This window comes from Balaenoptera physalus (genome assembly GCF_965194825.1).
Source record: "Balaenoptera physalus genome assembly, chromosome: 6".
Lineage (NCBI taxonomy): Eukaryota > Metazoa > Chordata > Mammalia > Artiodactyla > Balaenopteridae > Balaenoptera > Balaenoptera physalus.
This window is the reverse complement of record NC_138885.1, coordinates 87,321,678-87,344,869: the sequence shown is the minus strand read 5'-3', so window position 1 is coordinate 87,344,869 and position 23,192 is coordinate 87,321,678. Positions and strand designations below refer to the sequence as shown.

The 23,192-nt window shown below is 39.5% G+C and overlaps 1 protein-coding gene across 7 annotated transcripts in view; it reads left to right on the top strand.

Moving 5' to 3' along the window:
* The window catches only part of HECW2 (HECT, C2 and WW domain containing E3 ubiquitin protein ligase 2), a 415,090-nt gene that overhangs the window by 304,574 nt on the left and 87,324 nt on the right, over positions 1–23,192 (top strand). For all 7 annotated transcript variants that reach the window (XM_082466948.1, XM_082466947.1, XM_082466946.1 and 4 more), the window contains 3 exons: positions 12,744–12,878; positions 16,209–16,311; positions 18,249–18,345. In XM_082466948.1, the coding sequence (XP_082323074.1) occupies positions 12,744–12,878; positions 16,209–16,311; positions 18,249–18,345 (335 nt within the window). The remainder of the gene's footprint in view (positions 1–12,743; positions 12,879–16,208; positions 16,312–18,248; positions 18,346–23,192) is intronic.

Below are 23,192 nucleotides of genomic sequence, written 5' to 3'. Positions count from 1 at the left end.
TCTTATTTAGACCTCATGGAAGTTTATGAGGTGGGTGTTATTATTATTATCTACATTTTATTGACATTTAGAGATGTTAAATAATGTGTGTATTAGGAAGCAAGTGAGGAATTCAGGATTCTAACTTTAGGAGTATGACTCTTAACTGCTACACTCTATTGGGAGAGATTGTCTTTGGAAATGAGAGATATTTTATCATTCCAAGGAAGAAGAGTTCCAATCCAGGTACTGGGATTACTGATATCCTTCAAGGCTGAGTCATACATATAGGTTTTGATTAGATCATAGGTAGTTTACTAGAGGACACCTCACCAGAAACACATACATGATTTCACGCTTAAATACCATAGAGTCCTTATGCTAGGGACGCATAGAATAATGGAAAGGAATGAAATTCACATATATTGATGACTTATTAGATGCCAGGTTCTATGATAGGATATTATATTAGCTCATTTAACTTTCACAATAATCCTATGGAATAGGTTTTGCTATAGATGAAGAAACCAATGCTCAAAGAGGTTAAGTGTGCAAGTAAACTCTTGTATACAGATCCATGTCTTTCTGTATCCAAATCCTGTAATAATTTTCCTGTGTAAGGTTAGTCTAGACCTCACTGGCCACTAGCCATCTAACTGGCTTGGGATACATCATTTAAATTTCCTAGGTCTGACTTTCTTTATCTCTACAAATGAATAGGTTGATCGTCATTTGATGTGTTTATTGGTCATTTGTATATCTTCTTCGGAAAAATGTTTATACAAAGAGTTGCCACATGATCCAGCAATTCCTCAGTTAGGTATATACCCAAGAGAAATGAAAATGTGCTTCCAAACAAAAACTTGTACACAAATGTTCACAGTAGCATTGTTCAAAATAGCCAGAGGGTAGAAACAACCCAAATGTCCGTCAACTGATAAATGAATAAATGAATGTGGTAGATCCGTACAGTGGAATACTGTTTAACAATACAAAGGAATGAAATACTGATACAGTATGGTAAACCTTGAAAATATTTGCTAAGTAAAAGAAATTGGTCACAAAATATCACATATTATACTATTCCATTTATATGAAATGTCCAGAATATGCAAATCTATAGAGATAGAAAGTAGATTGGTGGTTTCCTTGGGTTGGAGGTGGGATGGGAAGTGAATGCTAATAGGTATGTGGTTTCTTTTGGAGGAGAGAATGTTCTAAAATTATATTATGGTGATAGTCGCACAATCCTGTATATATACTAAAAACAGTGGATTATATACTTTAAATGGGTGAATTGTACAGTATCTGAGTTATATCTCAGTAAAGCTGTTTAAAAAATTAATAGGTTGAATTAGAGGAAGACTAAGTTTCCCTTTTTACGTCCTAGATTTTATAGATCTTTGATTCTTCAGTCTTAAAGATTAGATGATACAGTTCCAAACTGGGTTTGACATCAAATATGTAATGCTTTTCTTTCTACTTTTAATTACATTTGGAAAGGTATCTTGTTCAGAATTCCACACTACGTTTTAATCAGTATTTTGTTCCATTACTTGATTTCCTTAATCATTTTGATTCTGGGAATTAACCCACATTTTATTTTATGCAGGATAGTCCTCATGAGACTGTGATCAACATCTACGTGTACATATTTGTTGTACCTAAGGTCTAGGATTTTCAACTAACATACAGGACACATTTTGACTTGCCTTATTTGAAACAAAACATATAAGCAAAGACAGTAGGCCAGTAGAGAAAGAAAATCTCTTCTTACTGCTTATTGCAGTAATTCTTAAACCTTTGTACACTCTCAGGACTGTGAAAATCAAGGGTAATTTGAGATCTGAGTTACACTGTTGATATAAACTTTTTATATTTATGCAAGAAATATGTATCAGTAGTGTTAAAATGTGACTTAGTTAAAATGCTTCTGGTTCTTGGCTAGGTTTGATCATTAGTGTGTGCTCATGGGGATAATATATCTGGTAGACAAATATGAGGTTTAATAAGGAAAACCAAATGTTACTTAACCTAGGAGTGTTTTTTCTTTCTTCATTTAAAAAAATTCTTTCCTCCTTTGCTCCTTTCTTTCTTCTTTCTTTCCTCCCTCCCTCCCTCCCTTCCTTCCTTCTCATTTTTAATTTGGAGGATTTGAGGAAATTATGCTGCTGTGGATGAGGATTCCTGGATCCATCGCTGTCTTTCTGATCTAACTTCTACAAACCCCAGTTTTCTCTAAAATGAGGGCTAGTAACCTGTCCTGTCCAGCTCCTGGGGCTGTGGTTGGCATCCACTTAGATAGTCATGGGATTACAAATGGAAGAAAAACAATTAGAATTATAATTAAACACTTTATTCAGTAATTGACTTATTATTACCTATAGTGTAGAAGATTAAAGCAGTACACTTACAAGCCTCTAGAGGTTTATGACTTAGTTTGGGGAAAGCAAAATATGGATTATTCAAACACCTACAAAATAAAATGGACCATACAGCACACTAAGCCAGGAATGCTACTCACTTGGTTATTCCTACCCAGCTCTCCAAAATCTTGATGTGAATGGCTAGGTAGAAGCAAGAATCTACAGTAAGTAGAACAATAACTAAAGAGCTTCATCAGTTTAGACTTTTATAAAAATGATAAAGATTTGTTACTGACGGTTAAATCCTTACTCTAATGGGAAATACACAATGACATAGAAAAGACACCCTGAAGAATTAGTGTCAGTGTCCCATTCCTCCTCTCAACAAACAGCTGATCTCCCTTAACTGAGGTGGTCCAACAGAATGGTTTTGTCACAACAGGGTTCCTTTTGTTGTTCTTGTTCTTTCTGTCCGTGTTGTTCTTGACCACTGCACGGTCGTCTGCCCTCGAGTGTTTCCTTCTGCCTGAAACCTGTATCACGACCCAGAGCATTTTCTGTGTCTCTGCTATGAGTGCTCTGTTTATTGTGGTCTCTCTGGTAGATTTGTTCTCTTGCTAGATTAGTGGTCTTCTACTCTGCTGGTTACAATCTCCATAAGCTATGGTCATGAACATAGTGTTTTAAAAACATCCTTAGCCAAATAAGTAACTTTCTTTTTAGAACTGGAACTGAAATCAGATCCACACATTTGCACAGAATCATGCACTTCCTGTGTAAAGCCGCTAAGCACCCCTTGCCCAGACCACTTTACCCCCAATGCCTCTTATTCGGATTATAAAAGAACAGAACGTGCATCATGCATTAGTATAGGTACAGAAAGACTTATTTCTGGCATGGGATACCTGGAGAGTTTTCATAGTAAAGTTTGGATTTGAGCTGAACCCTGAATGACGAGTAGGATTTTGATAAAATTAGATTGTGGAGAAGAGAAAATTTGGAATGGGAAAGGAAGGAAAACACCCAAAGTAAAGACGTGGAAAAAGAAACACACTGGGTGGGTATGTTTGGTTCCTTTGGAGAAGTAATGAGTCTCCTTTGCTATGCAAAAGCTTTTAAGTTTCATTAGGTCCCATTTGTTTATTTTTGTTTTTATTTCCATTTCTCTAGGAGGTGGGTCAAAAAGGATCTTGCTGTGATTTATGTCATAGAGTGTTCTGCCTGTGTTTTCCTCTAAGAGTTTTATAATGTCTCGCCTTACATTTAGGTCTTTAATCCATTTTGAGTTTATTTTTGTGTATGGTGAAACTTAAAAGCTTTTGCACACCAAAGGAAACCATAAACAAGACAAAAAGACAACCCTCAGAATGGGAGAAAATATTTGCAAATGAAGCAACTGACCAAGGATTAATCTCCAAAATTTACAAGCAGCTCATGCAGCTCAATATCAAAAAAACAAACAACCCAATCCAAAAATGGGCAGAAAACCTAAATAGACATTTCTCCAAAGAATATATACAGATTGCCAACAAACATATGAAAGGATGCTCAACATTACTAATCATTAAGAAATGCAAATCAAAACTACAATGCGGTATCACCTCACAGCAGTCAGAATGGCCATCATCAAAAAATCTACAAATAATAAATGTTGGAGAGGGTGTGGAGAAAAGGGAACCCTCTTGCACTGTTGGTGGGCATGTAAATTGATACAGCCACTATGGAGAACAGTATGGAGGTTCCTTAAAAAACTAAAAATAGAACTACCATATGACCCAGCCATCCCACTACTGGTCATATACCCTGAGAAAACCATAATTCAAAAAGAGTCATGTACCACAGTATTCATTGCAGCTCTGTTTACAATAGCCAGGACATGGAAGCAACCTAAGTGTCCATTGACAGATGAATGGATAAAGAAGATATGGCACATAAATACAATGGAATATTACTCAGCCATAAAAAGAAATGAAACTGAGTTATTTGTAGTGAGGTGGATGGACCTAGAGTCTGTCATACGGAGTGAAGTAAGTCAGAAAGAGAAAAACAAATACCGTATGCTGACACATATATATGGAATCTAAAAAAAAAAAAAAAATGGTTCTGAAGAACCTAGGGGCAGGACAGGTATAAAGATGCAGACGTAGAGGATGGACTTGAGGATACGAGGAGGGGGAAGGGGGAAGGGTAAGCTGGGACGAAGTGAGAGAGTGGCACGGACATACACACTACCAAATGTCAAATAGATAGCTAGTGGGAAGCAGCCGCATAGCACAGGGAGATCAGCTCTGTGCTTTGTGACCACCTAGAGGGGTGGGATAGGGAGGGTGGGAGGGAGACGCAAGAGGGAGGAGATATGGGGATATATGTATATGTATAGCTGATTCACTTTGTTATACAGAAGAAACTAACACACCATTGTAAAGCAATTATACTCCAATAAAGATGTATAAAAAAACAAAACAAAACAAAAAAGGACTTCCCTGGTGGTGCAGTGGTTAAGAATCTGCCTGCCAATGCAGGGGACACGGGTTCAAGCCCTGGTCCGGGAAGATCCCACATGCCGTGGAGCAACTAAGCCTGTGTGCCACAACTACTGAGCCTGCACTCTAGAGCCCATGAGTCACAACTACTGAGCCCGCGTGCCACAACTACTGAAGCCCACATGCCTAGAGTCTGTGCTCCACAACAAGAGAAGCCACCGCAATAAGAAGCCCGCACACCGCAACTAAGAGTAGCACACGCTCCCCACAACTAGAGAAAGCCCGCGCACAACAACGAAGACCGAATGCAGCCAAAAAAGAAAGAAAGAAAGAAAATTAAGAAAAAAAAAAAAGGAAGTAATGGGAACATTTTGAGAGACCCTGCATTAGATATACACACACACACACACACACACACACACACACACACACACAGGAGAGCTGATGGTGTAAGAGCCGATCCAAAACCCAGCAGGCTTGAGACCCAAGTAAACGCCAATGTCCCAACTCAGTCAGGCCAAGGCAATTCCCTCTTACTCAGCCTTTTGACCTTCAATTGATTGGATGCAGCCCGCCCACATTAGGGAGGGTGATCTGCTTAACTCAGTCTACTGATTGAAAGGTGAATCTCATCCAGAAACACACTCACAGACACATCGGAATAATGTTTGGCCAAACGTCTGGGCACCCAGTGGCCCAGTTAAGTTGACACATAAAATTAACAATCAGTGACCGATATCAATGGATTAAAATCAGTGGAAGCACCACTACAGAGGGTTAAGGATAACAGAGAGAATGATACAGAATGACATGGACAATTAGAAAAATATTGCAAAGCTTGATATTTCTTATTAATAAGTTTATATAATGGACTTACCATTTGGTTTAATTTTTAAGAAAAGTGTTTATTTTTGACTCCCCTTTCAGATGTTAAATATGGAATAACTTTTTTCCTGCCTCTTTGTTTCATACTCTCAAACAGTATAAACACTGGGTGCTTTCCCCAGATCATTCTACTTGAGCCTAAACTGAAACTTTGAACTTTAAAAGTGATATAAACGTCATGGGCTCTTTAAATGAAAATGTAAAAATGGTAACCATCTCCTTATTTAAAGTGAAATGTCTTTTCCCATAGTTTCTTGTGTTTTTCCCTACAAAAAACACTAGCTATAATATCACCCAGCTAAATTGACATCCATCCCTAAAGCCAAGCTTGTAACTCTAGGGGTTTGTGACTTTGGATGTCAGACTGGGGATTTGAGTATCAGTATGGTCCAAATATTCAACTTCGATGACCATGGCAAGTAGGAGTTATGGTTATGAGGATAGATTTTTTTAGAAGAGAACAAATATTTGTACAGGAAAGTTACCACAGTCAGAGCCTACTTGAGGATTCTCATTTTACCAGATGCTAATAGCTTATGTGGCTGTAGAAGTTGCCCCAGTGATGACATAGACTTTGGTTTCAATCCCACATGAAGCTGATGGCCACAGTTTATTGGGTCAGGTTCATCTTAATGAGTAAAATGCAACTTAATATTTGGAGGTTTCAAGTGAATCCCAAAAGTCTCTTAGCAGAATAAGTTCTACACTTTGAAAGATATATTTTTCATTCATTAGAGCACTATATTTGTTATTTTTGTGGCACGTCTCTTTAATTGCTTTGAAACAACTAGTACCTCTTTGTAGTGGTTGTCTGGTTTAATCACCTCCAGTTACACAGCAGTCCAGGTAGAAATGAAATTAAACTCTAAATTTATAAATAACACATATTTTTTAGAGTATCTCTTGCTTATTTTTCAGGGGGTACAGTCTTGTTAGACCAAAAAGTAACCCACACATAGAGGCAGAGGTGAAGAATCCTTCTAGGTCAGTATACCTTTCAGAATGAGAGACTAAAGCAGAGGTTGGTTTTGTGAATGTATTTTTGAGTAAAATGCTAAACTCATGGACTATTGAAGGAATTGCCCAAGTTATGAAGATGGCCTTTGCCTTTTATCTTTAAACAGTTGTCCTCTGACCAGCACTGAATCTTTTAAAAAAATGTAGAGTACTATTTTAAAATTTCATGGCAATGCCCTTCTGTTCTACCTAAAATGTGCTGATTTGGATAACTCCATCCTTGGTCTTCTGCAGTGACGTGCTGATAAATGCTTAGCAACCAGATCCCCAAGGGCGGTGGGGAGGAGGGCTGATCTGTAACATTTGCCATTTTCCATGGTGTAAATTCTCCCACCATAGCCAATTTCAGGCTGCCAGCATCATCGTCAACCAGCTTGAGAATTCCTTGAGATTCCACCATCAGCTCCTGTAAGCTGGTCCAAGCCATCCCCAGCATGTCACTGGCTCCCCTATATTATACTTCTAACACCTAAATAACACTACTCCCAATACATAAAATACCACCACCCCGCCTTAGCTAACATTTTACATCTGAAGTTTGGGGGATGTTTTACTTATCCACGGTGCCATGTGTCCCTGTTTTCTCTCCTAGCAACTGTAGATCTCTGATCACAGCAGTTTAACAGAATAACCTTCTTTAACTTTTTTGTTATTGATAGATGTCATGAGATATTTGGGACCACTCACTCCTTCAGATGAACCAAATGTTAGAAAATGTTAGCATGACTATTTTTTTAGTTATAATAAACTCTACTATTCAGTGCTTTTCATCTCCAGTATTGGTAACGGAGTTCTGTCTGGGATATAATGTAGAGAAAATAATAGCATGTTTATTCCTTATAATTGGGGAAATACTAGAGAGGGGACCAGGAGCTGAGATTTATATTTCGGAAGGGAGAGAATGCGTGAGTAAATTACAATCTTAATAAAAATTAAAGTAGATTACAGTGAACTTTTTGAGCATTTTAAGACTTTACAGAGTTAAGAAACTAGAAGTTAGAACAGATTCAATATGCAGTGCTGCTATCTTTTAAATTATTGTTCTTTCATTGTTTCCATAGCTCTTTAGAGAAAGAAAGAAGATCTGATGATGTCTTTCTGTAGCATAGTTACAAGTGCTTTTTGTTTTATTTTGTTTACACGGTCTTTTAATACGGATTCCTGGTTTGGCAAAATGTTAAGTGGAAACAATTTCAAACTTCTGTAGCTTAGATTTGTTGAGCCTGAGGTTGGTATTTCTTCACAAATACTGATGGCTTTTTCTTTTCTTAAAATAATAGAAGCTTAAAAAAAAGAATTGTGTAAAGAGAGAAGTGTATTTTGTTTGGCCTCACTAAAATACCACTTGGCTCCATCCAGCCCGTATTTTCTGACTCTGATCATGCCCTGAAGCAGCAAAAGGGTAGAAGTTTTTAAAACGAGATTTGAATTTGGGTATTTGCATTCCTTTCAGTTTTTGATTATAGTGTTAGCCCTAGTTGGTCCAGCACTGGGAAGCTTGAGTGAATTTCCTTAATGAAACTTAACAGTAGGGAATCTGTGTTGTTCAAAATTTGCTTTGCTAGTGGCTAATCTGAAAAAGACTCCTTTTCTGATACAATTGCTTTTTTTAATGTGGTCTGCCTTCTCAACATACTGTTTATTCAGACAGTATTTATTGATACACGGTAGACAATTTCATAAATAAAGGCAGGCTATTCAAGAACGGTGACATAAAAAGTGACCCAAATTAAATTTTTTTTTAAAAGGAATAGGTCAGCTTCATTACTGGCTTGAACTAGTTAGGACATCCTATGGGAAAGTGATCCACTTTTGTGACATAATCGATTTGTGCATCACAAATAGAAATGGCAAGCCTAAAATTTGCACAGTATTTTTTCTATGCTTTGATCTTTGTTTTAAAGTAGAATACATCTTCCACAACTCAGTTGTGACCTCAGTCATCTCCTTTACGTGGATGTAGCAAAGCACCAAGGAAGCCTGCCCAGGGTCACACAGGGAGCGGAGCAGAGCCAAAGCACATGCCAAGGAATTGCCTCTTGGTGCTGCCCTTGGCCAGCGCTAAGTGTGCTAGCTGCGTGGTTTTGATAGTGGTCTTAATTGAGACTTTTCCCCCAAGTGCTTGGCAGACTTAAAAAGCACATGTAAACAGTATACACATTCCATTTACTCTGAAACTGAGCTCCTTGTGGAATACAAATGAGCACCTATGCTCCACCCACAGCCCAGCCTCCAGCAGGGGAGCCTTGCAGATTGTGCAGAGGACGTACAGTTTGCTGTCCAGCGTCAGTAGCAACCTTTTCAGCACTGAAACAGTGGTGAGGCCCAGCGCTGTGAGTGACAGTTATTGTCGGCCTAATTCAATAAATACTTCAGTACTTTTCTAAAATCAAGTACTATGTGAGGGGAGTGGGAAGAACATCAAAAGGAAAAATAGGAGGCAGAAAGAATGGAAGAAAAAGAGGAGAACTATGAAAAGGAGAGGGAGGGGAAAGAGGCACTGCTCACTGGGGTTTGAAGTCAGAAAGATGGATTCAAATCTCAGCTTTATACTTTCCCAACTCCACATTTCACTTAAATCTCGGACTGTTACCCAACTGTATTAAAGGTGAACAATAATGAGAAATCATTATTTATGAAATAATGAAAATCCTTATTTATAATGGTGGTGGCCGGCTTATGTGTTCTTCTTTGCTGACTTCAGTGCATCAATTAGGATTTGGTTTGGCTGCATTGTGACAGAGACCTATACAAAGTTTACTATACAAGATTTTATTCTGTCACATAAAGAAGTTCAGAGATAGGCAGTCTAGGGCTCTTAAGGTGGTTTCTTAAGTTGTAAGAGCCTTGGCTCCTTATGGCTTTTTACTCAGCCGTCCCTCATCTTCAGGGTTTGTTATGGCTGCTGGGGTTCGGCAATTACATCTTTGTTTCAGGGAGCAGAATGGATGAAGTACAGAAGGAGGGCTTTACCTTGTAAACATCTCCTTGGAAAGGAGTTTTCCAGAAGCATCATGTGACCCTCTGTTTACATCTCATTGACCAGAACTTATAATCTAGGCCATACGTAGCTACAAGGAGCCTGGGAAATGTGGGTTCACTGGTTCTCCTCTTTTTTTTTTTTTTTTTTTTGAGCTTTGTTTATGGGCTGCAGGGAGAAACACTGTAATCCTTAGAAAAATGTCTCGGAAGTTAATACTGTTATTATTAGTAATAATAATATTAACTCACATTTAAGTGGTCTCAGGTACTATGTTCAAAAATGTATATGAACCATCTCATTTTACCTTCCTTTCATGTAGGCGTTATTATACCTATTTAACAGAAAGGAAATTGTAGTTTGAAAAAGTTAAGTAGTTTGCCCAATGTTATGTCACTAGTAAGTGGTAGAGCTAGAGCTCAGACCGAGGCTTGTCTTTTTCTAGATCCCAAGCATTTAATCACTACTTTGTCTCGGACTTCTCAAGTTTTAACTTGATGGTTTATCCATGTCCACATGAGGTGTTTTAAAACCTTTTATCCTATTTGTGGTATTATAGTCTTCGGCTCTCCACACTTTTCACCCAACACACACACACACACACACACACACACACACACACTTCTCTCATGTATTTTGCTCAAATCTTTCAGTATTTCTATGCTTACATAAAAGAATGTGACTTTTAATACTTGGTTAGTTCATTGTCAGTTGTCTCCCTGTATTTTGGTCAGGAGTCTGCTATTCGAGTTTTGGGCAGTTTATTTACTGAGCACTGTCTTTCTCCCAGATGCAGCCCTAAAAGCTATTGGGGAGAACAGGGTGAGTAAGAAAGAGTCCCTACCCTGAAGGCATTTACAGTATAATTTTTTATAGAATGGATTTTAGACAAGCCTCTTAAGTCAGATTATACTATGACACTCCATGTAAATCACAACTGACCTAGATGTACACACCCATTAGTCCTTATAATTACAAGTGATTCATTGTTACCTCTAAATGACCACCTGTTCCTTCAAAACATTCCTAAGAAATTAGGTAGAGTAAATAGGCAATTCTATTTTCATACTCTCTGTATTTTCCCCTTAAACGACATGGCTCATATTATTGTTGTAGTAATAAGAGCTTAATCTTAATATACATAAAGAGAATATTAAATTGACTATAATACCTATTATGTTGAAATGTGTATTTAAAAAAATGAATTTCTATTTTATGACATTTTAAATAGTGGCAGAAATAATATACGTACAAGTGTATTAGAAGCTCAAATCAAACGGGGACTAGTGTCACATTTGAGACCAGAGCCTGCCAATACAAGCCTGTGTAGGGTTTATTGTTGGTGTACGTTTTTACAAGATCAGAGAAGAAAGATATTCCACCTGATAGGTTATGGAAAAGGGAGCATTACCCAGGGATGTGAGGTTGATGACTCCGTCCTACAAGACTTCCATTTAATCCAGTCGTTGTACCTGGAAATCGGATATTGAGAGAAGGGACAGACAAGGATTCTTGTTCTGGCCATTTCCCTGTTTTGTTTCTAGTGCACTTTCTGCTTAAAGTTATTTTTTTTTAAAGAAGTCATTTTCCCCCTATTTGGGAGCTACTTACAAATTATTTTGCCCTATTTCCTGATTATCTACAGAAACATTTTGTTTCATAATGAAAAGGTGAATTTTTAATCAGCATAAATATACCATCTGCCCCTGGGATTTGCCTAGATGCATTCATTCCTAGTCTTTAAGGTACTTTGTTAACAGAGCTCCATCAGTTCTTTTTTGCTTAGATTATTTGGCATATATCATGTGTCCTGACATTTATCAGTAATGAGTCTCCAGGCTCTCCTAAGAGTCCTTTTTATCTTGACCTAATTAACTTTATCTGATCATGGAAAACTTACATTTTCTAATTACCCTTGAGATAATGGGCTTCATTATTGCCTTGAATGACTTTTACATTGCAAACTTAACACCATTTTGTTCCTAATGATAATGAAAAATAACACTTGCACCGAGTTTTAGAATTAAACAAACAAACAGAATTTTTAAAGGCCTTTCTACATTACATGCAATCCTTACTGCAAAACTGAGGGAAATGGTTGATGCTCATTCGTGGTTTCATGTCACAAGGGATTCTGCAGTAAACATGACAGACATAGTTTCCTCCTTCCTATCACTTTATGGAGGAGAAATGTTTATTATGAATGAAGGAGCCATGTTTTTATAAGAAATCTATAGCCCAGAGAACTTAAGTGTCTTGCCCTGAGTCATTGTATGTGATAGAATTTGTCTGGGTGTATGATCAATGACCAAACTGGAAAGGAAGTAAGAAGGAGATTGTAAAGAGTCTTGGAAAACTGACCAAAGGGTTGGAATGTTTTTTCTATAGATAACAGGTAGCCATTAGAGGCTTTGGATTGGAGTGGAAATGTAGTCAAAGCTTTTAGAAAAAAAAATTCTGATAGTGAGGTGCCATTCAGGGAATAAGGTTATAGAGATGTGGAACAACTGAGAAACTACTAATAATTATATGTTTAAGAGAAAGCCCTGAAATAATGGAATGAATGATAGTCAGGCTGGGATGGGACAAATAGAGGAGACACTATAATGAGAAAATGGGGGAGGACTTGGTAGCTGATTACATAGAAGGAAAAGGGAAGTCAATGATATTTGAAAAAAAACTTGGTAATAACCGATAGCAGCTAGAGCGAAGAGCGTCAGTTAAGAGAAGCCCAAATGTCCATTCAGGGGGCTTCTTTCTAAGATCCTATCTTTGATGACTGTATTTCCTAAAGCCAGGAACAATGTTCCTTCCTGCTGTCTTCATTCTGCATCCAATCTAAGCGTTCCTTCCTCTCTTCTGGTCTATCCTGAGGGAAGAAGGAGAAATTCTCCCGAAGATTTGAAATTACGAGAAAACGGAGCGAAGGTTATTACTCCAAAGTGGGTCTTTCCCTGCATGTGTGAAATGATAGGACCGCTAAGACAAGTGTGTGCCATGTATGGAGTGTTGACTGAGTGGGTTGCTTCCTAGGCATTTTTTGTCGACCACAACTCCCGTACCACCACTTTCATCGATCCCCGGCTCCCGCTTCAGAGCAGCAGACCCACGAGCGCGCTGGTGCATCGACAGCACCTGACCAGGCAGCGCAGCCACAGCGCGGGCGAGGTGAGTCCCGAGCCTTAGCGACCGACCTTTTGGCTGATAGAAGCACGGGATGTGGGGTTTATGGAATCGTGCTGGCTCTTTCTTATTGTTTTGTTTTTCTAGTTTGATTTAGAGACTATCATTTGGAGGCTGAAAGTGTTGAAATGTTAACAGGGCTTCTCTGGAAACTCATAAAGCCTAAATTACAGGTTTAAAAAGTAGGACATGTGAGGAAAGGTTGAAGAAATTAGAGATTTAGAGAAAAAAAATTCAGTGGATGGTGAGAGGGAATTCATAATGCAATACAGTGTTCAAGAGAGGATGATGATGAGCCCTCTTGCATACCTAAGAGCAGCTTCATAGGAAGAAATGAATGTAACTTTTTTAGGGGATTAAAATTAGGTTAAAGATAGGGAAGTTTCTTAAGTGAGGATTGCTGGATTAGATTAAAATCTTTGGCCAGTGCTATGGGGTTGTGGTATCCTCATTAATATTCTTTAAAGTTAGGATATATATGAGGGTTGATTTATGTACTCTAAGTGCTCAGAGAAAATGGGTGGCATTAAGAATTACTAAAAGCTCCACCGTACTCTATTGTACTTTGCTAGTTTGCAGTGTCCCATGGTAACCACATGAGGGCTCTCTAATAATCTAACCAGAAAAAAAAAAAAGAAAGAAAAAGAAAAGAGAAAAGAAATAATCTCTTCCTGTTTCCCTTTTTCTGTAGCAGGTTAAATAAATAAAAGAGGAATGTTTTAGGTCACATATTTTCTCCTTAGTACAGACTTATGCTTTGAATGTCATATATTATCACTTGATATACATTGTTTCTAAAAATTCCCTTAGACAAGAAGAATTAAGATTCTTTTCCTGCATGCCTTTTCCACGTTCCATCTATGTGCATATCATATTTTCAGTATTATATTGTATGTCAAATATTTTTGTAGCTTCTAGTATAAGAAAAGATTATGAATGTAATAAATAACTGGATTTGATTCATCAAAATTCCACTCTTGGAATTTCCCCTCATGATTTACATACTGGCTCTAATGATTATGTGTGTTTGCTGGTTGTAAGTGCAGACATAGAAGAGTACACACGAGAAGCTCACATAAAAATGATATATAAATCTATTGCAGGATGAGGTATGCACAAAAATATGCATGTTTTATGAGTAGCTAATAAATCTCTACCTGGCTGTCATATAAAACATTAGTGGTGAACTGGATGATGCTAATAGCATGCATCTAAAAAGCAGAACAGACCTCTCTCACCTTTGGACCTTGTGTGTGATATGTAGCGTATTAGGGCCCTGCCTGGTTTTATCACGCAACCAGTGCACTTTAGATGCTTGCCTTATCTTGACTTCACAATATGACGCTGGCTGTTCAGTCTGATCAGGGCTACATGCATGAGATTAGTAGCTATACATACATTTTCGTGCATGAGATTAGTAGCTATACTTACATTTTCTTTCAACTCCTCTGCCTCAGAACTTGAATTATTTTCATGGTCTAGCAGTAGGGATACTAAGGTACACATTAAAATTTGAATGAGGACTTCTCTTCTTATTGACGGAAAATGAGCAGTGGAACAGAGACGACCCCATAAAGACTCAGCATTCAGTCTCAGCGTTGTTAAACCCTTGAGGGGAATGTGCTTTCTGGCCCAGCTGTCGGAAGCACGCACATCCTGCAGTAATACACACGTTTATCACGGCTTGCCCACTGTCTGATGGTCTGGTCTGAAGAAGCAGGGTGTCAAAGAGAAGACCTTTGGCTGTTCTGGGAAATGATGACACAAGGCAACTTACTGACAGGAGGGAAAGTATATGTTGGCAGATTGAAATGATAAGTTTGGTGACTGACAAGGTGTAGTTAATGATTGAATCTCCCACAAGAGGGGCTGACTTCATTTCTCAGAGCCAGTAACTCAAGAGAAGCAGAGTGGGAAATTTCTAGTTACGTGCACAAGTCTTCCCAGCTATTCTCTTAGACTTCATTTAGCAAATATTCCAGGTAGTAGAAATTTTGCTATCTCTTCCATCCAACAAATGAATACTTACTAAACACCTGTAGTGTAGAAACGTGGTTGGTGTGAGGGATACAAGTAAATAATGTATGTTCCTGTGTTCTTATTAAGGAGAGAATATATAAAACTAACCGTAATCCAGATGAGTAACAATACAAGCAAAAAATGCTTTATAGACTGTTAATAATGGCAGCTGCTTTAGAAATGTACCCCAAGTGCTGTAGGTGCTCAGAGAAGGTGACATTTAACGTCGGCTTGAAGGGAAGGGAAGGCTTCATCGAGGAGGGGCTGTTTGAACTACACGTTGAAGAATGAGTGAGAACATTCTTGAAGGGTAAACAAGCAGTCGAGGGTGGGGACGATATTTCCAGCTTTAGGGCCTTTAGAAAAACCCTCACTGAACACCTAACGGACGCAGTATGATAAAATGGTTGTGAGGGTTTTGAATGGGTGGGAGTAGAAACTGTATTTTCAAAGTACCAATTTATAAATCCAGGAGGTTGTTTTGCCTTTTGTTCTCTTACTCTCTTATTCGACTGTTCTACTGTTGTCTTAAAAGACTTCGGTGGTATGGGGGAAAAATGCTAAAACAGAAGCTAGAGCAGCGTTAGAGTTTTCTGGTAAGACTATTAATGGGCGTTTTTGTTTATCTCCTTGTACGTATGAGTTTCTAAGTCTATAATCGGTATGGTAACTAATTCAGGTTGGGGCAACCCTATTTTGCTCCTCCACACCTGCTGTGATTAGCTTGCTGGTGTGGGAGGTTCAAACCAGAAAGAGCTGTTGTACTGGGTGCTCTAATAGGCAGGTAAAATTGCTTCTGAGAAGATAATACCCAACTCGGAAACCCACGTGAAGACTGCTGCTCTCCAACCCCTCCTCTGCTGAGGCAGGGAATTCCCTGACCTGCCTTGGCCAAAAGAAGGTATATCCTGGCACTGCCCGATGAATTTTGTACCACCCAAGTGTTCTCTCTGATTGTATTTTTGCAGGTTTGTGTTCTGTCAGGTAGAAGTTATTCCTGAGGAACAGGAATTCAGCATCTACATCCCCAAGAGGAGGTGTAGGCGTTTTGAGCTACTCCTGTACCACTTGGTCCACAGTTACTGCCCTGGCCCCTCTCAGGGACATTATACCCCAACCCATCCCCTCAATTCAGCAACTGAAGCAGAGCTTTTGAGAGTCCTGTGTCAGCTCTTCAGCTAGCCTCTGTTCTGATCAGTTGGTACTTAACAATGCTCATTGTCAAGTGTTCTGAACAACTTGGCTTGAGGTACTGATGGATTTGGTGCAGAACAAAAACACTGCTTGTATTTGCAGGTAGGAGAAGATTCTCGACATGCAGGACCACCAGTTCTTCCCAGGCCATCGAGTACGTTCAATACAGTCAGTAGGCCACAGTACCAGGACATGGTTCCAGTGGGTATGTCATCCCTTTCCCGAAATCTTTATCTTTGCTTTTCATGTCAGTGTGTACCATGCATTCTCTGCTGATACACTTCCCTATTGTCAGCCTGCTACATTTGCCCTGTACTGAAAAACTGCTGCATTATCCCTAAGAAATCGATTTGAGTCTCAAAACACTTATGTCTTGTAAAATCCTATAGGATGAGAATTTTTTCTACTACTCTACCTTACCTGAGTAGAACTATTATATTAGATTGTTGAAGTTAAGGAAAAATAAGTTCTTAAGGCAGCTGTATTGTGTGGTCATTTTAAATTAGGCATTTGGACAAGCATTTATTTAGTATATATCTAATGCTTGAGATAGAGTTTAAAAGGTGTGTGAGCCTCACAAAATAAGAAAGCAATGATGGCACATTCTTAAGGGGTTTTGTAGCAAATGCAAGACAGCAAAAGTCACCAAAATTGTAAAATAAAAATGAATGAATGTAGGCAAATTGGCCTAAAGAACAACTTGAGTTGTTAGTAAAATGATGAGGTTGAAGTAGATCAGTTTTCAAACCTGGAGCCCCTAAGGCAGATGGAGTGGACAGACTGACAGGAGGCCAGATGGGCTCCCTGTTCCAACTTAAATTTGAGCAGCTCCCCATTTGTCTGGTTTTGCTTTAAAATTTTTCCTTTTTTAAGAAAGACTTTACCATGAAATATAATGCAGTGCCCATGTCCTAAAAAGTTCGACAGTCACTGAATAAGAAGAAACCTTGGGTAGAAATTGAACAGTCTATGTTTTATTATGCCGTTACTCGTATGATACTAAATGCTGCACGTAGAATTTTAAAGTACTATAAAATTGTGGTTTAAAAAGTTGTCTAGTCTCTGATCTTAGATAGAATGTAAAAACTGCTGACAAAACCTCAATTATAAAAATGTTTTTATTATTTATATGTGGTGAAATGTGCAGTTAGGGACACTTTGAGTTTGACAATGGGATTCCATGTTAGCAGATAGTATTTTTTTTATTATTTTATTCACATTTAACTAAAATTAGCATGATGCAGCTAAAATTTGAAGTGGCAAATGTCTAGAGAATTATATTTCTTTTGAGTGATATTTTGTTAAAGTAAGGCATGTTTCTTGATCATATTTATGAGCACAAGAGTATTGACTGAACTAGGATCTCTGATGTTTGAGAATTCAGACACTCAGTTCTGTAATTTAAATATATCTGTATTTCTAATTATAAATAAATGGAATCAAGATGAATTATCTTAAGCAAGCGAATTAGTTTCTTGACAAAAGAGTATTAACAGAGCCTTTAGTAAACGTTAATTAAATTTAAAATTTCTGTAAACATTAGCCAGCCTTGACTAAGATACAGATTTTCCTTTTAAAATATTATGTACATAATTGATGATGCTGGTTGTATTGTAGCTGTTGGTGTAGTTGGTTTGGTAAAGAGCTACCCTGTGGCTTAATGGCATTTATTTCCACATAGAATTTGGGAATGGTTTGCCTCTGCATATTGGTAGTTGCTGCTGGCAACTACGGTATTTTAGCAACTCTTGCTCTACCTCTCTACCTCTGTAGGTGGCTGACATTTAATCAGAAGATGGTTTTCCATGTTTAACAATTGCTTATACAGTTGATTTTGGTAAGCAGTAGCATAAAACAATCAGTACTAGAATCTTGTTGGTGAGCTCATCTTGCAATTTGATAATAAATGTGGCTCATCAGATGAGTTTAATGAGTGCTTAAGTCAGTCATACCTAACAGATCTAAGTCCAATACTCATATAACAGGATAGACACAAATTGGAATTTAAGCATCTATAGTGGCTCTAAACTATCACTTTGAATACAAGGAATATTAACCAGAAAAACAAAACTTAAAAAGGCTGGATTTATGTGCATAAAATAACAGATTTTAAAATATTGTTACATATGTATGTTTTTTCAGCTTACAATGACAAGATTGTTGCATTTCTGCGCCAGCCCAACATCTTTGAAATTCTGCAGGAGCGTCAACCTGATCTTACCAGGAATCACTCACTCAGGTAACCATAATATTGGTATTTAATTCAGGTTGCATAAGCCCCAACCATTAAATCTTCAGTAACACTGATAATTGTCTTGGAAATTCACTCTTGCTTTCTGGCATTCTGAACAAAGGCATCTTGTACACAAGTACTTTGTTATTAATATCAGGTCAGTGTAGTCCTGGCTTTTCTCTGTTATGTATGAGGACTGAATGAAACTGACTAAAGAACCTGGAACCAAATTTAAAGAAGAAATATGAAAATTTCACAGCCAAGAATGCATCCTAGGTGTGCAGATTATAACAAAAATAATAAGACACTACCTATTAGAATGTAACTTGAGTAAGCAAAAGTAACATAGAGTTTATTGAATTGAGATTTATAAAATCCTAGACTTGGTATTCACAATTTTCCATAATAAAAACACAGTGGAACCCAAGGAAGAAATCTGATCCTCTCCAGAGTCTAGCATTCCCCTGCAGGAACCCTTTCTTCTAAACAACTCTTCAGTGCATCACACTTTAAGCCCAGTTTTCCTTTCCTGAATACATGCTGTTCCTTTTCCTTGGCAACTCTTCTCTTCTCCTATGTTTGGCAAGATTTTTCTTTTTAAATTCAATGTAAGATGCCCCTCCTTGAAGCCTTTCGGCTCCACTGTTGACTCTCAGGCTCATGATCTAGTGTAGTATTTCTCAACTTTGGTGTGCTAGGCATCAGAGAGGTGGAGATGGAAAGACGTGGGAGTTTCTGCTGAATATCCTGCATAACTCAAAGCCCATTTGGTCTACGTGCCACCTTAACTGACAGGAACACGTTTGCCCAATGGTGCCATCCTGCCCCATGGCAGTGATTCTCAAATATTGCTCCACTAAGTTGTGTCAAACTGTTTTTATCAGCATTACTGGGGAGTTTTATAAGGTACAGAATGCCAGGTCTTGCTTCCCCCAACTCCACTCCCTTCTCTGAATTTACACCCTCTGTCCTTGTATGCCCTGCCCAGAAATTTAGTTCAGGAGGTCTGGGGTAGAGCTCAAGCATTTAATTTCTTAAAACCTCACTGTAGCTGGCTCGGGGTCTCTTCCCTCCGCCGTCACTGAACTGCCCCAGAGCCCGAGGGGAGGGCGGCCTCACTGAGGCTGCCAGCTCTGGAGGGGCCCCACCAGCCGAAGCCGCGACAGTTCTTGGGACTGCGGGCCAGTTGTTTCAACAAGTAACTTAGAGACAAAATGGGAAAACGAGGTTTGTGCCTGAGATCATGTTGATGTGAAACCAGGGATGGCCACCTTGTGCCAATGAGTACAACTTGGAGGAGCTTCAAGATGGCGGAAGAGTAAGATGCGGAGATCACCTTCCTCCCCACAAATACATCAGAAATACATCTACATGTGGAACAACTCAGAACACCTACTGAACGCTGGCAGAAGACCTCAGACCTCCCAAAAGGCAAGAATCTCCCCACGTACCTAGGTAGGGCAAAAGAAAAAAGAAAAAACAGAGACAAAGAATAGGGACGGGACCTGCACCAGTGGGAGGGAGCTGTGAAGGAGGAAAGGTTTCCACGCACTAGGAAGCCCCTTCGTGGGCAGAGACTGCGGGTGGCAGAGGGGGGAAGCTTCGGAGCCACGGAGGAGAGCGCAGCCACAGGGGTGCGGAGGGCAAAGCGGAGAGATTCCCGCACGGAGGAGCGGTGCCGACCAGCACTCACCAGCCTGAGAGGCGTGTCTGCTCACCCGCCGGGGCGGGCGGGACTGGGAGCTGAGGCTCGGGCTTCGGAGGTCAGATCCCAGGGAGAGGACTGGGGTTGGCAGCGTGAACACAGCCTGAAGGGGGCTAGTGCACCACAGCTAGCCGGGAGGGAGTCCAGGAAAAGGTTTGGAGCTGCCGAAGAGACAAGAGACTTTTTCTTGCCTCTTTGTTTCCTGGTGCGTGAGGAGAGGGATTAAGAGCACCGCTTAAAGGAGCTCCAGAGACGGGCGCGAGCCACGGTTATCAGCGTGGACACCAGAGACGGACATGGGACACTAAGGCTGCTCCTGCCGCCACCAAGAAGCCTGTGAGCAAGCACAGGTCACTCTCCACACCGCCCCTCCCGGGAGCCGGTGCAGCCTGCCACTGCCAGGGTCCCGTGATCCAGGGACAAATTCCTCGGGAGAACACATGGCACGCCTCAGGCTGCTGCAATGTCACGCCGGCCTCTGCCGCAGCAGGCTCGCCCCGCCTCCTCCGTACCCCTCCCTCCCCCCGGCCTGAGTGAGCCGGAGCCCCCGAATCAGCTGCTACTTTAACCCCGTGCTGTCTGAGCAAAGAACAGACGCCCTCAGGCGACATACACGCAGAGGCGGGGCCAAATCCAAAGCTGAACCCCGGGAGCTGTGCGAACAAAGAAGAGAAAGGGAAACCTCTCCCAGCAGCCTCAGGAGCAGCGGATTAAAGCTCCACAAACAACTTGATGTGCCCTGCATCTGTGGAATACCTGAATAGACAACGAATCATCCCAAATTCAGGAGGTGGACTTTGGGAGCAACGTTATATATATTTTTTTCCCCTTTTTTCTCTTTTTGTGAGTGTGTATGTGTATGCTTCTGTGTGTGATTTTGTCTTTATAGCTTTGCTTTTACCATTTGTCCTAGGGTTCTGTCTGTCGGTTTTGGGTTTTTTTTATTACTTAAAAAAATATTTTTTCTTCATAATTATTTTTTATTTTAATTACTTTATTTTATTTTACTTTCTTTTCTTTTCTTTTCTTTTATCTTCTTCTTTCTTTCTTTTTTTTTCTCCCTTTTATTCTGAGCCATGTGGAGGACAGGCTGTTGGTGCTCCAGCCAGGCATCAGGGCCGTGCCTCTGAGGTGGGAGAGCCAAGTTCAGGACACTGGTCCACAAGACACCTCCCAGCTCCATGTAATATCAAACGGCGAAAATCTCCCAGAGATCTCCATCTCAACGCCAAGACCCAGCTCCACTCAATGACCAGCAAGCTACAGTGCTGGACACCCTATGCCAAACAACTAGCAAGACAGGAACACAACCCCACCCATTAGCAGAGAGGCTGCCTAAAATCATAATAAGGTCACAGACACCCCAAAACACACCACCAGACATGGACCTGCCCACCAGAAAGACGAGATCCAGCCTCATCCACCACAACACAGGCACTAGTCCCTTCCACCAGGAAGCCTACACAACCCACTGAACCAACCTTAACCACTGGGGACAGACACCAAAAACAACAGAAACTACAAACCTGCAGCCTGCAAAAAGGAGACCCCAAACACAGTAAGTTAAGCAAAATGAGAAGACAGAGAAACACATAGCAGATGAAGGAGCAAGGCAAAAACCCACAAGACCTAACAAATGAAGAGGAAATAGGCAGCCTACCTGAAAAAGAATTCAGAATAATAATAGTAAAGATGATCCAAAATCTTGGAAATAGAATGGAGAAAATACAAGAAATGTTTAACAAGGACCTAGAAGAACTAAAGAGCAAACAAACAATGGTAAACAACACAATAAATGAAATGAAAAATTCTCTAGAAGGAATCAATAGCACAAAAACTGAGGCAGAAGAACGGATAAGTGACCTGAAAGATAAAATAGTGGAAATAACTACTGCAGAGCAGAATAAAGAAAAAAGAATGAAAAGAATTGAGGACAATCTCAGTGACCTCTGGGACAACATTAAACGAACCAACATTTGAGATATAAGGTTCCCAGAAGAAGAAGAGAAAAAGAAAGGGACTGAGAAAATATTTGAAGAGATTATAGTTGAAAACTTCCATAACATGGGAAAGGAAATAGTCAAGTCCAGGATGTGCGGAGAGTCCCATACAGGATAAATCCAAGGAGAAACATGTCAAGACACATATTAATGAAAGTATCAAAAATTAAATACAAAGAAAATATTTTTAAGGCATCAAGGGAAAAGCAACAAATAACATACAAGGGAATCCCCATAAGGTTAACAGCTGATCTTTCAGCAGAAACTCTGCAAGCCAGAAGGGTGTGGGAGGACATACTTAAAGTGATGAAAGGGAAAAACCTACAACCAAGGTTACTCTACCCAGCAAGGATCTCATTCAGATTTACAGACAAGCAAAAGCTAAGAGAATTCAACACCACCAAACCAGCTTTACAACAAATGCAAAAGGAACTTCTCTAGGCAGGAAACGCAAGAGAAGGAAAAGACCTACAATAATAAACCCAAAACAATTAAGAAAATGGTAATAGAAACATACATATCGATAATTACCTTAAATGTAAATCGATTAAATGCTCCCACCAAAAGACATAGACTGGCTGAATGGATACAAAAACAAGACCCGTATATATGCTGTCTACAAGAGACCCACTTCAGGCCTAGGGACACATACAGACTGAAAGTGAGGGGATGGAAAAAGATATTCCATGCAAATGGAAACCAAAAGAAAGCTGGAATAGCAATTCTCATATCAGACAAAATAGACTTTAAAATAAAGACTACTACAGGACACAAAGAAGGACACTACATAATGATCAAGGGATCAATCCAAGAAGAAGATATAACAATTGTAAATATTTATGCACCCAACATAGGAGCACCTCAATACATAAGGCAAATACTAACAGCCATAAAAGGGGAAATCGACAGTAACACAATAATAGTAGGGGACTTTAATACTCCACTTTCACCAATGGACAGATCATCCAAAATGAAAATAAATAAGGAAACACAAGCTTTAAATGATACATTAAACAAGGTGGACTTAGGTGATATTTACAGAACATTCCATCCAAAAACAACAGAATACACATTCTTCTCAAGTGCTCATGGAACATTCTCCAGGATAGATCATATCTTGGGTCAGGAATCAAGCCTTGGTAAATTTA